Source organism: Aethalodelphis obliquidens, unplaced genomic scaffold (genome assembly GCF_003676395.1).
Source record: "Aethalodelphis obliquidens isolate GAN/ISIS:26980383/991018 unplaced genomic scaffold, ASM367639v1 scaffold44, whole genome shotgun sequence".
Classification (NCBI taxonomy): Eukaryota; Metazoa; Chordata; class Mammalia; order Artiodactyla; family Delphinidae; genus Aethalodelphis; species Aethalodelphis obliquidens.
In genome coordinates this window covers 7,980,621-7,998,606 of record NW_020837988.1, presented here as the reverse complement: position 1 = coordinate 7,998,606, position 17,986 = coordinate 7,980,621, and the positions used below count along the sequence as shown (strand labels likewise).

General features: G+C 48.3%; 1 protein-coding gene across 1 annotated transcript; it reads left to right on the top strand.

Moving 5' to 3' along the window:
* Window positions 1-4,315: 4,315 nt before the first annotated feature.
* Window positions 4,316-5,059, top strand: LOC113606479 (alpha-N-acetylgalactosaminide alpha-2,6-sialyltransferase 1-like). The gene is given in 3 exon segments (XM_027080793.1): window positions 4,316-4,455; window positions 4,457-4,599; window positions 4,819-5,059. Coding segments are annotated over 3 exon segments (411 nt in total). The 5' UTR covers window positions 4,316-4,368; the 3' UTR covers window positions 5,000-5,059.
* The last annotated feature ends 12,927 nt before the right edge of the window (window positions 5,060-17,986 follow it).

Genomic DNA, 17,986 nt, shown 5'->3' with positions numbered 1-17,986 from the left:
CCCATGCAGGAGCAGTCAGAGCAGGATACAGAGCAGATTTGAGAGCACTCTCTGCACCACACAGATCCATCAGCAAAGAGCAGGAGCCCTACCGGCTCAAGGGACTGAAGCACAAATTCTGACCAAATGCCGGCTGAACAGTGAGCTGCTGTGCCCCAGGGTGACTCCTGAGATTCGCACCCAAATAAAATCACACTCGTCCTCGGTGGTCTGGAAGACTGTGCAGGTGCCCAAGGCTGCACCCCCTCAGAGGGGATGGACATGGGGCAAAACTGTGAACTCCCAAACTGTGAAAGCTGTCTCCTAGCTACACACCTACATCCAATAGTTGAGAAATAAAAATATAACTGGTTAAGGGGGCTTAAGCACAACTTTTGACCAATAAGTGGCTATGCTGACCTGGGGTGATCTGTAGGAAATCAGGTTAAAAGATTTTTTTTTTAATTTTTTAAGAAAAAGAAAAATCTGAGCAGAGACATCAGCAGATGCATCTCTACACACAAACCGGGAAGCTGACTTCACAGAATCAGTTAAGAATTAAACAAATAAACCAGTGTCCAGGGGCTTCCCTGGTGGCGCAGTGGTTGAGAGTCTGCCTGCCGATGCAGGGGACACGGGTTCGTGCCCCGGTCCGGGAAGATCCCACATGCTGCAGAGCGGCTGGGCCCGTGAGCCATGGCCGCTGAGCCTGCGCGTCCGGAGCCTGTGCTCCGCAATGGGAGAGGCCACAACAGTGAGAGGCCCGCGTACCGCAAATAAAATAAAATAAAATAAAAATAAACCAGTGTCCAAACAAACAACAGTTACAACAATAAGGCTCAGAGCAGGAGGAGATTCAGTATATAGTGTTGCCACAATATATCATCTAAAATGTCCAATTTTCAACAACAGCAAAAAAACTTTAAGACATGCAAAGAATCAGGAATGTGTGATTCACACACATGGAAAAAAAATGAGGCAATATAAACTGCTTTTGAAGAGGTCCAAAAGTTGAACACATTTGAGAAAGACTTCAAAGCAGCAGTTATAAGTATGTGTTAATAACCAAAGGAAGGGCTTCCCTGGTGGCGCAGTGGTTGAGAGTCCGCCTGCCGATGCAGGGGACACAGTCGTGCCCCAGTCTGGGAAGATCCCACATGCCGCGGAGTGGCTGGGCCCGTGAGCCATGGCCGCTGAGCCTGCGCGTCCGGAGCCTGTGCTCGGCAACCGGAGAGGCCACAACAGTCAGAGGCCTGCATACCCCAAGGAAAAAAAAAAAAAAAAGGGTGGGATTGCTGACAAGATTAGGGTGTGTGCAGGGCCTCAGGTGGTCGTCTTTCTCCTAATCTTGATGAGCTTCTCTGTCCCTTTAATCTCACCTCAGGTGCTTTCCTGGCTGCTCCTCCCTTGATTAGCAACTGTTCGAATCTGCCCTTTCAGCGAAGGTCATGGAGGCTGGAGTCTTGCCTACAAGAAATGGGGGACAAAAAGGCCTCCATGCCTGGGAGCCCCACAGGGCCCTGGTAGGCATCAATCTTTCAAAAATCAAGGTTGGGGCTTCCCTGGTGGCGCAGTGGTTAGGGGTCCGCCTGCCGATGCCGGGGACGCGGGTTTGTGCCCCGGTCCGGGAGGATCCCACGTGCCGCGGAGCGGCTGGGCCCGTGAGCCATGGCCGCTGAGCCTGCGCGTCCGGAGCCTGTGCTCCGCAACGGGAGAGGCCACAGCAGTGAGAGGCCCGCGTACCGAAAAAAAAAAAAAAATCAAGGTTGACAGCTATGGTCTTAACAGGAATGCGTCTTTCTCTGTGGACAAAGTTACCTTTGTTACCTATGCTTTATTTTTTTTTAAAAAAGGTCCACTGGGCTGGGGCTTCCCTGGTGGCGCAGTGGTTGAGAATCCGCCCCCCAATGCAGGAGACACGGGTTCAAGACCTTGTCCGGGAAGATCCCACATGCCGCGGAGCAACTAAGCCCATGCACCACGACTACTGAGCCTGCGCTCTAGAGCCCTCGAGCCACAACTACTGAGCCTGCGCTCTAGAGCCCGCCACTTCAGCCTGCGCTCTTCAGCCACAACTACTGAAGCCCACGTGCCTAGAGCCCGTGCTCCACAACGAGACAATCCACCGCAATGAGAAGCCCGCGCACCGCAACGAAGAGTAGCCCCCGTTCGTCGCAACTAGAGAAAGCCCGCGCGCAGCAACAAAGACCCAACACAGCCAAAAATAATAAATAAGTAATAAAATAAATAAATTTATTTTAAAAAAAAGCTCCACTGAATCATACAGATATGAGATGACAGGACTAGTTCACACAAACTCATTCTTAGACTCACAATTGGGAATGTAGCAGATGCTAGGAGCCACAAAGGTGCAAACATGGAGAGCTGGGGGTGAGCAGTTCATTTCTGCCCTTGGCAACCAGTTCCACCTCCCCAAACTCCGTGCCACCACTAAAGGTTCTTTATTGGTCAGGGTAAGTTTCCAGACCCATGGCCAACAAGTGCAGCTTAGTTTTGGGTAGTGGATGGTGAGGGCTCTTCCCTCGTCTCTCCTGGAGACTGGTTTGATGTCCACTTGAGACACAAAGATAGATACTAGATATGCTTCTCAAGTCCCTACAGCCTTCAGCCTTCATCCAAAGTCATCTCTGTCTCTAGGAATCAGCATCGAGAGAACATTAAGGAAAGGTCTCCAGAGTTGCTGCAAAAGGCTACGTCCCAGGCACCCACTACTGGAAGCAGGACAACCACCCACGTGGAGTCAGTGAGGGGACCAGCATGCGGGACACACCGCCCGAGGCCACAGCCAACACAGCTGGAGAGGGCAGAGGAGCAGAGGCTGGCAAGGCCAGTGCCAAAGGAGCCAGGCAGAGCACCAGCACAGCCAGGATGGCAGCAACAGAGACATAGGCGAGCAAGGACGCCGTGGGGGACACACTGCCCCTGAGAGCTCAAGTCGAGGGGGTGGCCTCTGGCTGGACGGAGGCGCCGTCGCTGAACAGTCAGGACCCGAGGACGACCAAAGGGTCAGGGGACCAGAGCGCGAGGCCGACGGCCAAAAGGATGGTGCCCACGAAGCTGCAGGGCAACGCAGCCGCCACAGCAAGGACACCCCTTCCAGAAAATCAGGCTGGGGTGCAGACCCCTGCAGGAGCGGGGCCAACGGGAAAGGAGTCAGAGGAACCACCAGAGAGACTGTCCCACCCAAGGACAGAACCCAGGCCACCTGTGTCCTCAGCCCCTCTCCAGAGCCCCACCACCCAGAGAGGCCAGAGATTGCGGGCCGCCAACTTCAAGTCTGAGCCGCACTGAGATTTTGAGGAAAATACAGCCTGGAGGTGAGCGGCCTCCAGACGGGGAGTTTTTCCTGCCCCCCACCTCCCCGAGGCCCCACCTTCCCTTCCCTCCCAGGCTCCCATCCTAAGCTCTGCCTCGGCCCACCCATGCTCTCCCCCAACACTGCTCTCATCCCATCCTTCCTTGTTATAATGGCCAGAAGCAGGGCAGGGAAGGCAGGTCCCAGGCTGTGAGCGAGAAGGCCCTGTCCTGGGCCCCTAGGAGCCCAGAGCGTCATCAGTCCCAGTGAGAGAGTGTGACCTGCACTGGAATCCTGTCCTGCAGCAGGGGGAGGGGCAGGAACCAGCAGGGACTAAGGGACAAGAATACCCGGGCCAGCCCTGTCCTCCTACGGCCCTTAGGGAAACAGCCGGGGCCCACAGCGCTGGGAAGGGAGCCTTCAGAGCATGGATGTTCACACACATCACGGCAACCACGCACAGCCCTTGGACCCACAGCATGTTCACAGACTGGTCCACTCCTCTCACACATAGGAAGGTACATTTGCCTTGAGGGCTGAGGACCACTGGTTCCCTGGGAGCCCTCCTGACCACAGTGGGCTGGGACGATCGATGGCGAGGGGGGCGCCAGAAGGCCCTGGGAACAGGATGAAAGGGGTAGCAGAGACCGATGCCTTCCCAGCTTTGAGGCCTGCTTTCTGCCCCTGCCCCACCCCACCCCCGCCCAACCAGCCCCTGCCCCACCCCACCCCCACCTGGCCAGCCCTTGGCCATGGCCTTCCTGGGCCTCTCCCTGCCTGACCCGTCCTCCTGCATGTAGACCTGCCCTGACTCAGTGAAGATCAAAGCCTCCAAGTCACCCCGGCTCCAGAATCTCTTTCTGCCCAACGTCACCCTCTTCCTGGACTCCAGACACTTGACCAGAGCGAGTGGGGTCGCCTGGAGCACTTCGCTCCACCCTTCGGCTTCATGGAGCTCAATTTCTGTGAGTCCTCGGCCCCGGGGGCCGGGGGTGTGTGCTAGGCCCCAGCAGAGGGCCATGCTTTTTGTGTCTGGTCCGCCTCTTCCCTGGGGGCCACCGGCCCTGGGAGAAATGCCACTGGATCCCTGGCCCTTCCAGGGCTCTGAATGGCGTCGCCTCGTTGCAGTGGTGCAGAAGGTCGTGCCCTGCTTCCCCCCACCCGGCGCCCCAGCAGCAGCTGCTCCTGGCCAGCCTCCCTGCTGGGAGCTCCAGGTGCATCACCTGTGCCGTGGTGGGCAACGGGGGCATCCTGAACAACTCCCAAGTGGGCCCAGAGATAGACGGCCATGACTAATTGTTCCGGTGAGCTCCCCTCCCCGGCCCCCTCCCACCCCCTCTCCTGCAGAGCTGGGCTCTTCTGAGAGATCTGAGAGGGTGTTCCGTGCCTGTATCTGGAAGGCGGGGTTCCTGGGCTCTCCAGAGAGTTTCTGTAAATCAGCGCCGTCTCCCGGTTTCTCCTTCCTTTCCATGCATCCCCCTTCCGCACGCACGTGTTCTGTCTGATTTTGTCTTTCCATCTAGACTGAGTGGAGCTGTCATTAAGGGCTACGAACAGGATGTGGGTACTCGGACGTCCTTCTACGGCTTTACTGCCTTCTCCCTGACCCAGTCACTCCTTATACTGGGCAATCGGGGTTTCCGGCATGTGCCTCTGGGAAAGGCGAGCAGAGAGGAATCGGCCTGGCCGCGCACACCGCAATGAAGAGTAGCCCCCACTCGCCGCACCTAGAGAAAGCCCGTGTGCAGCAATGAAGACCCAACACACCCAAAAATAAATAAATAAAAATTTTAGAAATATAAAAATAAAAGTCCTGTACACCTGAAACTAACACAGCGTTGTAAATCAACTGTACTTAAATTTTTTTAATGCTAAAAATAAATAATGAATTGCAAAAAAATATATAAAGGTGTTTTTTTGGGGGGGGGAGCGGGTGGTCCCAGAACATTTTTCTTAATGTTCTAATAGAATCTCCATGAAAGGACTCATAACCATTTGGTTAAAGTTCCCCTCCCGCCCGTCCCGCCTTCTACTTCAGTGATGACACCTGGGGTGTTCAGCTTGCTCTCTGGTGTGCAGTCATCCTAAACTGGCCATCCTCTTCGGGCTGCTGAGAACTTAGCATTTCCTCAGCAAGCAGGCCAGGAGTCTAGGATCTGAGATGTGATAAGAAAACTGCTTCCACATTTGTGGACAAGGGCTGAACAAACGGCACAGCATGAGCCCCCTATGGAAACTGAGGGAGGAAGTGCCACAGTTGCTGGGGCCCCCAGATGTCAGCAGCAGCTTCACCCCAAAGACAGGGCCTAGGAACAACCCAGCTCCCTGGGGAGCTGTCCTCCAGGTCTGCCAAATTCTGAAGGCTTAAAAAAATGACCACATATTTGTTCATGATTTTATGGATCAACAACTGGGGCTGGGCTCAGCTCCCTTCTCCTGTGGTCTGGGGTCAGCCTCCAGAGGCTGCACTGCAGCTGGATGGTCCAAGATGGCCTCACACTTCTGTCTGGTTCATGCTGGTTCTCAGCTGGGAGCCTCCATCCTCCTCTGTGAGGCCTCTCATTCTCCAGGGGCCTAGCCTGAGCTCCTGGACGTGGCGGCAGACGGTTCCAAGAACACAGGAGCAGAAGCTACAAGGCCACTTGAGGCCGACTGTCAGAAGCCACACACTGTCACTTTGGCCACATTCTAGTGGCTGAAGAAAGTCCAAGGCCAGCCCAGAGTTAAGGGGTAGGGAAACAGCCTTGACCTCTTGTTGGGAGGAGTGTGTACACTCAAGGCAGTTGAGGGTGGGAGGACTTGTTGCAGCATATCCGCCAGCAACACACCTGGTGACACCAGGCTTTCATGTGTAGCACTCCTATCACACCATCGGATGCCCGGTAGCGTGGGCAGATACAGCATTTCACCAAAAAGAGCCCCATCTTTCTCGTGGTCCAGTGTCTGTCCCTGACATGTCACTTTTCAGTCTACACAGGACTAAAACAGCTAACATCTATATAGTGCTTCCTACATTTCCGGAACTGTTGAAGGCACATTTAATGAGAGTAGCAATTCTTATGAAATTGGTACTGAGATCATTCCCATGTTACAGATGAGGAACCTGAGGCATAGTGACTTAAGGAACTTGTCCCAGCTCACAGTCAGTAAACAGTGGAGCTGAGACTGTGGGCTTTGCAATCCCCCCTCTTGAGCATCCCACTCTACTGCCTTTTGAGGGTCTGCCTTGGAGGTATCTAGAGGTATCTTCTGTCTTGGCATTCCTCTCTCCTTCCTTGTCTAATCCGAGGGGGTCAAGTCCAGTGATTTGGAGGGGGATGGTGGCTGGAGCTCATATCCCTGCCCCTCTCTCTCCCCGACTGCAGCAGCCAGGGAGGCCAGCAGACAAGGCGTGGCGTGAACATCTGAGCTCCAGGGTTCACTGGGGAAGGAGGCAGTGAGGACTTGATTTGTTTTGATGAGGTGGGCGACTGTCAACAGGGACCAGCAGCAAAGAGGAGACCTTGCCTGATCTTGTGCTCTGGGGAAAGTGCAGGTACGTGAGGTTCCCCACGAGGACTCAGCCAGAGCAGACGGGAGGGTGGGGCAGGTCTGTGCAGTTCTGGGTACCAACTGAAGGCCACTGGCTAGCACTTCCCTCACCATATACCCCTGTGTACACACACATACAATTTCAATTATGTCCTCTTTTTTTGAGCCCAGCTCTCAGTGCTCTCAGGTATAAAGTCAAGTCCACGTAGGTGGTCATGTGACTTGTCACATGAGCTGAGCCTGTGTCCAACTTCGATCTTGCCACTGGAACTGTCCACTGGGGACAACACCACTGTGTCACTCCCACCAGGTATCTGCCAGAACTCCAATGGGCTTTGATCACGTACAAGAAATCCTTGTAAATTTCTGCATCACTTACAAGAAATCCATGTTTATCCCTGCATCTCCCAATTGGCCCAGGTGGAGCATCCAGGGGGCAGAAGCTTCTCCACCTGAGCTTGTGCTCTGGCTGCCGGCCGGCAGGGAGAGGACTGACTGTGCTTCAGCTCCCATGGTGGGAAGGAGACCCTTCCCTCTGTTTACTTGACAACTGCAAAATACTCAGGTGTTTGGATTCTAGATAGCTGAGTATAAGGCAGATTTCCATTACATATGAATTTTATTGTTTTCCACTCAGTATTAGCCGAATTGATTTGTGTGGTTGTTTTTAAGACTTTTTTTTTTTTTTTTTTGGCCATGCCATGCACCTTGGGGGATCTTAATTCCCTGACCAGGGATTGAACCCGGGCCCACAGCAGTGAAAGCACAGAGTTCTAACCACTGGACTGCCAGGGAATTCCCAAGACTTTATTTTCTTAGAGCAGTTTTAGGCTCACAGCAACACTGGGAGGAAGGCACAGTGATCTTCCATAGATCTGCTGCCCCTACACATGCACAGCCTCCACCATTACCAGCATCCCCACAAGAGCAGTACATTTGTTGATGAAATAGATTCGTTTTTACATTAAGAAAACTGGTTTCAGGACTTCCCTGGTGGCACTGCGGTTAAGAATCTGCCTGCCAATGCAGGGGACATGGGTTTGATCCCTGGCCCGGGAAGATCCCACATGCTGCGGAGCAACTAAGCCCATGCGCCACAGCTACTGAGCCTGTGCTCTAGAGTCCGCGAGCCACAACTACTGAGCCCACGTGCCACAACTACTGAAGCCCGCACGCCTAGAGCCCATACTCCGCAACAAGAGAAGCCACCGCAATGAGAAGCCTGCGCACTGCAACGAAGAGTAGCCCCCGCTCGCCGCAACTAGAGAAAGCCCGCACGCAGAAACGAAGACCCAATGCAGCCAAAAATAAATAAATAATTTTTTAAAAAAAGAAAAAGAAAATTGGTTTCAGATTTGCGGATTCAAAACATAATGGACACTTTTACCAATGACTGTATTTTCTACAGGTGAGCAGATTTCAATTGTGAATTCACAAAGGACCAGTTCCTGCATTTGGACCTGTGTACATGCCATAGTAATGCTCAACTAAATACAAGTATACTAAGGGGTGGCTAGTGTTAAAAGAAAACCAAAGGGAAGAAGAGGGGCTGCTCCCACCCCTGCTCCTGTGGGAATTGGCACTTTATCTCTTCAACTGAGAAATATAAACACAAAATTGAAGTCCATCTACAACCCAAGTGAGAATTTTCTAGTGCATTGCTTTATGCTGAACATTACACAGTAGGTTAGCAAATTTGAATACCACAAAGTTTACAGACTAGTAAAGCAACTTTGACACAATTTAAATTTCTCCAGGAACTCGGGCTGCACATGAAGACTTTGAAGTGTCCCCCACTACAATCATAAATTATTACTGTAAATTCTCTATGGTATTTTGATAGCTTTTATGATATTTAGAGTATAGATAAATGAGAACATATTTTATTCTGAGTTGTATATAAATTTGGATAGATAGGAAAGAATAAACACAGATCATAAGACAGAAAGGGAAAGGAAGTATGTACTTGGTGTGTATCCACTAAAACACAGACATACATTCACACCATAATCATACACCATTTCAAGGATACCTCAGTCCACGGTATTAGCTAGCATTAAGAATTTCCATGGATGGGACTTCCCTGGTGGTCCAGTGGTTAAGAATCCACCTTCCAATGCAGGGGATGCAGGTTCGATCCCTGGTCAGGAAACTAAGATCCCACATGCCACGGGGCAACTAAGCCCATGCACCGCAACTACTGAGCCCGCGTGCCGCAAACTACAGAGCCCACATGCTCTGGAACCCGCGTGGTGCAACTAGAGAGAAGCCCTTGCACCGCAACGAAGATCCTGTGTGCCGCAACTAAGACCCGACACAGCCAAAAATAAAATAAAATAAATAAATTATAAATTTTTAAAAAGAGATCTTGTTGCATAAATATATATTTTAAAAAAAAAAGAATTTCCATGGAAACAGTGTAGCAGAGGGATTAAGAGTTCAGACTCTCCTGACTTGTAAGCTGCTCATTCATAGGGTATACCTTGGGAAGCCAAAATGACAAAAAAGGTCAGGGTACTGGAGACAAGGATTTGCGCAGGAAGGAGTCAGAAATCTTCACAGAAATCTGAGTCTATTGGTGAATACTAATTTGAGCCAGTATAGTGCAAGAGTACACAAAGCCAAGCAAAGGAAAACCACCAAAGAAAGAACAACTACTAAGAATCGGGGAGCTGAATGAACCAGAGCTCACACAGCTCAAAAAGTCATGGCCAGCGACGCCAGATGGATACTCGGATCTACAAGAAGACAGCAAGAATTCTGGAAATGATAAACACGTGGGTAAATATTTCATTGCTCAATGTTTTTGAAAGATGATTGATTATTTAAAGCAAAGACAACAGTGATGAACTATAGGGTGTTTAATACATGTAGAAGTAAAATGTACAATAATATTGGTACAAAGGATGGGAAGGGGAAATGGAAGTATACGGTTTCTACATTATACGTGAAATGGCATGCTGTCATTTAAAAGTAGACTATGATAAACTAAAGATGAATATTGTAAACCTTAGAACAACCATTTTCAAAATAGCCCAAAGAAATACAGCCAATAAGGCAATAGAGGAGATAAAATAGAATAGGAAAGAAAAAAAAAGAATGAAGAATACATGAAACTAATAGAAAACATACAATGATACAGTGGGCATAAACACAATCATATCAATAATTATATTACAGATAAATGTACTAAATACTCTAAAAGACAGAGATTGACAGGCTGGACAAAAAAGCAAGACCAACCATATATGTGGTCTTGTGTTTATAAGAGATGCACATTAAATATAAAAACAAAGATATATTAAAAGAATGAAAAAAGTTAACCATGCAAGCACTAATAATAAAAAAGCTGGAGTGGCTATATTAATACCAAACAAAATAGACCTCAGGACAAGGAATATAATCAGAAACAGTGAGTCAAATAACAGAGTTTCAAACTACGTGAAACAAGAACTGACAAAACTGGGGACTTCCCTGGTGGCGCAGTGGATAGGACTCTGTGCTCCCAATGCAGGGTGCCTGGGTTCAATCCCTAGTCAGGGAATTAGATCCCACATGCATGCCGCAACTAAGAGTTCACATGCCACAACTAAGGAGCCCACCCACCACAACTAAGACCCAGCACAACCAAATAAATAAATAAGTATTAAAAAAAAAAGAACTGACAAAACTGAAAAGAGAAATAGACAAATTCAAACCTGTTTTGGAAATAAGTCAGACCCTTTCTTCTAAGGCTAAACATATACCTTCCATATGACATAGCAATTCCACCTCTAGATATTGACCCAAGAGAAATAAAATTTGCACACAAAAAGGTTGGTACAACAATGTTCATAGCGAATGTACTCATAGTACATATCAGCCAGAAACTGGAAACAACCTCAATGTCCATCAGTAAGAGAATGGATAAACAATGTGTGGTATATTCATACAATGGAACTATAAATACTTACAAGATAAGGGAACAAACTGCTAATGCACATGATCACAAAGAATACAGACTGTGTGATTCTGACCGTGTGTTTAGAACAATCTAAACTTAATTTATACTGAACGAAAGCAGCATAGTGGTTGTGTCTAGAGGCAATGGCAGATTGATTGGATGGATAATGGAAATGTCTACATTTTGATCGGGTGTGGGTTACATGAGCAGATGCAATTTCAGAATCCATTGAACTGTATACTAAAATATATGTATTTCAGGGCTTCCCTCGTGGCACAGTGGTTAAGAACCTGCTTGCAAATGCAGGGGACACAGGTTTGATCCCTGGGCCGAGAAGATCCCACATGCTGTGGAGCAACTAAGCCCATGTGCTGCAACTACTGAGCCTGCAACACACAACTACTGAAGCCCGCTTGCCTAGAGCCCGTGCTCTGCAACAAGAGGAGCCACCGCAATGAGAAGTCCACGCACCGCAACGAAGAGTAGCCCTCGCTCGCCATAACTAGAGAAAGCCCGCATGCAGCAACGAAGACCCAACGCAGCCAAAAATAAATAAATAAATAAAATAAATATATTTTAAAAAAAGATAGCAAATGGATTCAATTTGGATTCCAAACTAATAAAAAACAAAATCACGGTGAACAGTGTTAAGCATCATAAACAGAAAAATAATAAATCACTGTGATTTATTTTGGGAATAGTTAATTCATTATAATAAACACAATATTATGGAAGCACAATTGAGATTAATGACGAAATCACTTTAAGTTTCATAATTTTAACATTTTTGTTTCCTATTGTTACCGAGACCAATTATAATTGTGCAAAATTTTATCAACTGCACTGTCATACAAATAGGCAAATTATCTATTGTCAAAACTAGTTTCTCATTTCTGACAAAATAACATTTATTTTTTCAAGAACCTGACATTTTCAAGGGATTGAAAAAAAAAACCTTCCCATTAAGAGGTCTATAGAGAAGAATGTAAAAAAAAGAAACGTTTTACATCTTGAAAAGCATTAGGCACTAATTGTTTGAATCACAAACGCTAATCCGTATTCTGACTGATCCAGAACATCCCAGATGATATTCAGAATTTTGTCATCAGCTGTATTTTCTTTTTGTAAGCTCAGTTTCTACTCAGCTTCAATTCAGTGCATAAATCTGTCTTCTTATAAATTCTTGAAATACAACTGGAACAATTTTCATCATGGCTTTTTTTCATAAAATAATTAATCATCTAAAAATGGATTTGATTGAAATGACAAAACTAGCTTCTGATGCATAACTAGAACATCTGATAAATTTTGATTAGGAACTTGCTTAAATTCATGCCATTTCAGATACTGAAAAATAATTGATTTTAGTAAAAAAAATTTTTTTTACAGAGATGCTTATAAAAATTCTTTCAGAACCTAGAGTACTTGAAGTTTGATCTCTCGGTTCTGTAAAACTTAATCTTAGGTGAAACGTATGTATATATGCTCAAGATTTTAATTCAATTGATGACATATTTCTAAGATATCTAATGAGGTATATTTCACATGTAGACAAAAGAAAAAAATTAACTTTTTATTATGGAAAATTTCAAACATATACAAAAGTAGAAAGAATAGTGTTATGAACTCCTACTATGCAGCTCATATTAATAATAATTACTATAAGTACTAATACAACATAACATAAACTCATAGCCAATCTTGTTTCATCTGTAGTCCCCATCCCCTCCCCACTTATAGCCCACACTTGATTATTTTAAGCAAATCCCATGCATCATATTGTTTCATCTGTAGATATTTCAGTATGTATTACTAAGAGGTAAGAACTCTTTAAAATAATGTTATCACACCTAAAAAATTTAACAGTTCCTTAGATTCACCAAATATCCAGTTTGTATTCAAATTTCCCTGACTCAAACAATAGAATTGTAAGATAACGTATCAACAGAAAAGCAATTGCAGGGGATAAACTTCCAGCATGACAGCCGAAGGAACTCTACAGACCCACTATGCAGTGAAACTGGTGAAAAGTATAAAAAGATGATCATTTGAAGTATCTGGAAACGGTCTTAAGGATATACAGCAAATGAAGAAACATCTATTCAAGGAAATCTACTAAAAGTTGATAAGAGTCTTTGAGCCAAAATTGCGTCCTCTTTCCCTACTCCCAGCCCAGTGGAGACAAAAACTCCACTCTAGATTGTCACAGCCAAGCGCACAGGGCTCCCTCTCCCATCAGTTCCTGGTCAGAGGGCTTGCTTTCTGGGAGGAGCAATACATCAGCATTTCTCATCCCGCCCCAGCTACCTGTTGCTGATGCTAAGTTCTGGGCAAGTGTGACCCAGAGGTGGGACTCCCTTCTGCTCAGCCCCCAGTCATGGAATGGGGGCTCCACCTCGGGCATTGTGTCACTGAGGATACTGGGCCCTTGGTCATCCCTGCCCCGGCTATAAAGTGGTGGTTCCATGCCAGGAGAGGCAAGCAGAGAAGACCTGAGGCTACTGCCTCTCTTCTGCCACATGGTCAACTCCTAAACAGGGGTATCAGGCAGAGAGAAACACATCACTGTCCCCACCCCCAGCTGGAGTCCAGGCTCAGAGATTTTGCCTAGGGATAGAAGCAGACTATAAAACAGACAGGTCTAATCTCTTCCCAAAGGAACTGACTTCATTTGCAACAGAGAGTGAAGAAGTTCAAGCCTAAGGATGCTCTCAAAAAAGGAGGTTGTGGTGAAAGGCAACTGGGAGGAGATTGGTAGAGTCCATGAAGATACAGGCTAAAGTGTAAGCCAGCTAGTTTGCAGGAGAGAACCAGGGAGGGAAACAGCAGACACCAACCTCAGGAGCTACTCCTTCAAAGGAGCCTGAGCCTGTAGACCAGTTTATGTCCCAGGGCATTTTTGTAAGCGATAGATCAACACCTGTCAATTAATGGATCTTGACAGCTGGGTGTGGTCAGGGAAAGAGGGGAAGAGAGTCTAGCCAGTCAGTGCAGTCCCAGGGTGACTGTCGACAGACCCTGAACTGCACACTCCTGCAGAGCGACAACAGAGCTTTAACACTTCAGGGGAGTGAGGGTGGAGGCGTCACTAAAATAAGCCAGCCAGTCACTGAACAAACAAGCAAGTAACAATAAGCCTGGGGCCAGGAGGTGGGGGTGGGAACCAGCACCGAGTTGCTACAATATATTATCTAAAATGTCCAGTTTCCAACAAAAATATATGAGACAAGCAAAGAAGCAGGCGTAAAAAATTAATAAACAGAAACTTCAATTAAATAGAGCCGGGAGATGGAAGAGGGTAGCTCTCATGCCCTGTGAGGGCTGCAGAACCCAACAGGAAGAAGAAAGACTCCTCTTCCTTCCTGGCAAGGACTCAGCCAATGAAAAAGCCATGGAGTAGCCCTCCCAACTCCCTTTTCCCCTCTATAAAAGCCATCTCCTTCCCTTGCCCTGGGGGACTTGCACATGGTCCATAGTTGCAGACCCTGAATTCCAATTCTCTGCTGATTCCAATTTTTTTTTTAAATTGAAGTGTAGTTGATTTACAATGTTGTGTTAGGTTCAGGTGTACAGCAAAGTGATTCAGTTATATATTGTACATATTGATATCTATATATACATTCTTTTTCAGATTCTTTTCCATTATCGGTTACTGCAAGATATTGAGTATAGTTCCCTGTGCTATACAGTAGGTCAGATAAAATCATTTTTGCTGGAGAAATATCTGTCCGTCTGCTTGTTTCAGGTCCACACAAGAAAGCATAACTCACATTGGAAAAAGGCAGGAAGCAGGAACCACCTCGTGGGAGTGGCTGGATGTTGGATTTAACAAAGCCTAAAAGTAGCCCTGAGGCGGACTCTTTTTTTTTTTTTTTTCAAATTCAGAGGCAGAGGCAGACACAGCAAGACTAGAACTGCAAAATGTCTGCTCCATTGTCCCACTGGGAATGATGAAGGCCCTGGTAGCCTCACTGGGGACAGTTTCAGTGGTGAAGTAGGTAAAGAAACCAGATTCAGAAAGAAATGGTGACAGCATGGACTTCCCACCAAGGACAAGGATGAAAAGGAAAGGGTAGCTAAGAGGGTCAGCTCAACAGAGGTTTTGTTTGACTTTGTTTTGCTTTGCTTTGCTTTTCAGGATGAGATATTTGGGGGCATGTTCAAAGGCCAGGATAAGGACCCTGTAGATAGGGAGGAGATGGCTGCAAAAGCAAGACCAGAAGAGGCGGGAGCACACAGCAGGGAGGCCGGCTTTCCCTGGAGGAGAGCCTGCAGGGATGCAGGTGAAGATGCGTGGGTATGAGTACGTTGGGAGGCCCGATGGGTGGGGCATATGTTGCACGTGATAGCAGAGGCTCTAACTGCCTATTGTCCTAGACTCTTTCAAGAACGTTAGTAGACAGCAACCGGTCTTGGAAGATACAGATAATGCCCCCCACCTGGACTAGAGGGCAGATTTTCTTACTTCCAGCATAATTTTTTTTTTTTTTTTTTGCGGTACGCGAGCCTCTCACTGTTGCGGCCTCTCCCGTTGCGGAGCACAGGCTCCGGACGCGCAGGCTCAGCGGCCATGGCTCCCGGGCCTAGCTGCTCCGCGGCATGTGGGATCTTCCCGGACCGGGGCACGAACCCGTGTCCCCTGCATCGGCAGGCGGACTCTCAACCACTGCGCCACCAGGGAAGCCCCCCAGCATAATTTTTAATGCCTCCCTCTAGGGCAAGGGCAGGTTTGCTTGCAGCCCACTGTAGAAGATTCTGTTTTTCCTCGTTCAGGGTTCCTCAGCTGTGCTGCAGACCCATTGAGTGTGCAGCAAACCCGTTGTGTGGCACCTCCTAGGTCCCTCTTCCTCACCCTTGTGGGGTCTGAGGGGCAAGGAGGGGCAAGACTTCTCATGAAGTCTATGTTGCTTGCTGTGTCATGAGTAGTCATGTCCTTTGTCTCTGACCCTGTAGTCTCGTTTCTTCTGCCAGTGTCCATAAAACTGTAGCAGGCTGACCTGTTAGCCTGAACATAGGGTAAACCCCAGACCCTTCACAGTTCTGGCCAGAGGTGACTTTGTAGTTGAGGGCATGGGAAGTTGAAGCTCCTCTCTCAGAGGTATGGCAGGGAGAAGAGGAGGCTTGAGGAAAGAGGTGACGCTCTGGAATCACCATTGAGCAGGATGGAAGCTGGACAAGGACAAGGAAATGGCTGGTGTGGGGAGCCCAGCTGATGCACGATGTGCACCACTCCACTCTGGAATAAGACACTGGCTAGCAGCTGTCAGCCAGGCCGGGGAGTAGGCAGCATGGGGGAGGGGACACTGCACAGGCAGATCAGAGTGTGAATCCAGGTTGGAGTTCTGCTGGGCGGAAAGCCAGGAAGACAAGAGAATCTGGGTTACCATGAGAGAGTAGCTTTTAGATTATGACTCCCCGGGTCCTGGCTGGATAAGAAAGAAAGCTTCGGGGAGAGGGCTGATCTGTTGGGAGACAGAGGAGGGGTGGAGAGACTGCAAGCTGCAGACAGGAAGGAGAACCCCACATGGTGGATAGGAGACTCTGGTCTGAGCGGGGTACTGCTTTTTAGGCACTGGAGGTGGATCCAAATCCTTAACACAGATGGTGGAGGGTCAACCCGACACAGGAGGAGAGCCCTCGCCAACTTGAGGCTGGAGTCCAGGCAGGTGGAAGCTGGACTGTGGTGGGGGCCAAGTTTGTAGGTTTGAAGATGGAAAGTTGAAGACATTACATACAAACCGTCAAGTTGCAAACTTTCAAAGATGCGAACATGCGTTTGCGTGTCCAATCACGTAAGTTAGTTTATGTGTCTGGCGTACATTGTCACGTGCGTGCATCCTCTACAAGTGGTTGTGCTTTTGTGTACTTTACTGTACAGTGCTGTATAGAGTACAGTAGTACAGTATCTTTATTTCAAGCCCAGGATGTCCGGAAGCAAGTGTAAAAGCAGCGGTGATGTAGCTGGTACTACTGTACTTTTCAAGGTACTGTACTGTAAGATTAAAAATGTTTTATTTTTTGTTTGTTTTTTATGTATTATTTGTGTGAAAAGTATTATAAACCTATTACAGTACAGTACTATATAGCTGATTGTGTTAGTTGGGTACCTAGGCTAACTTCGTTGGACTTACGAAACAAACTGGACTTAGAACACACTCTCCGAACAGAAGTTGTTTGTATGTAGGTGACTCATTCGTATGTATGCAACAGTGATTCCCCTTCTTCATGAAGTAGGTGAGGCTGTCACGAGAGAGAGGGATAGGTTTGCAGTTGGGGGGCTTAGAGAGATGTTTGATGTTTTATCAATCACTGAAGAAATGGGAGAAGGTGCTGATCATGGGATAAGTAACAAGGGCAGGGATTTTGGCGATTGAAAACCATAAAGATTAAAGGAAAAGACTCGAAACCATCAATTCTAAGTAGTGTCCATCAGCAGGGTGGCAAGGTGCATTTTTTTAAATTGTGAGAACTGAGCCTGAAAGACCCATTCCTGCCCACGAGCAGAGGCTCCAGGAAGCTTTCTGGGAAGCTCTGCAGTTGGACAGATACCTGTTGCTGCACCCAGACCTGCTCCCATACGTGAAGAACAGGGGAGAGCAGAAAGCCGGTAGAAACGGACAAGGTCCCTGTCATTGCAGGCTCTGATAGTTGGGCGGGGCGGGAGGGGGGGAGTCTGGGGTATTTCACAGGTTTCTGAGGCCAGGACGTGGCCCACTGGAGAATACACTGTGTCACCTACTGTTCACTCCCTGGAAGGGCTCTGCTTCCAGAGCACTAGTGCCCGAGCTTCCCCAGCCCTTCCTGCTGACACCGGATCCCCTGCTACACCCTTCAGGTGTCAATGGACTGCTGAGATCTCCAGGTTGGCCTCGGTTTGTAACAGGAAGGCAGTTCGATTGAGGGCCCCAGCCAGTCACCAAATGAGGAGGATGAACAGCCTCAGCTCCCCCACCCATCCCAACCGGGCAGGCCCCCTACCTCACCCCCTCCAGCTCTACCCAGGGTCTGGGCTGTCAGCGTTGGCTCCTCCATCCTCGCCGCCCCTCCCATGGGCCTCGGGGGTCGTCGGGGCGCAGTGCGCAGCCCACGCGGCAGGTGGCGGCGTCTCCCCGCGCCCCGCAGCTCCCGGACCTCGCACGCCCGCCCTTGAAGGTACCGGGAAGCGCCCTGCCCAACCACGGCTCGCGCGGTGTCCCCGGGCTGGGCGCCGGCGGGGC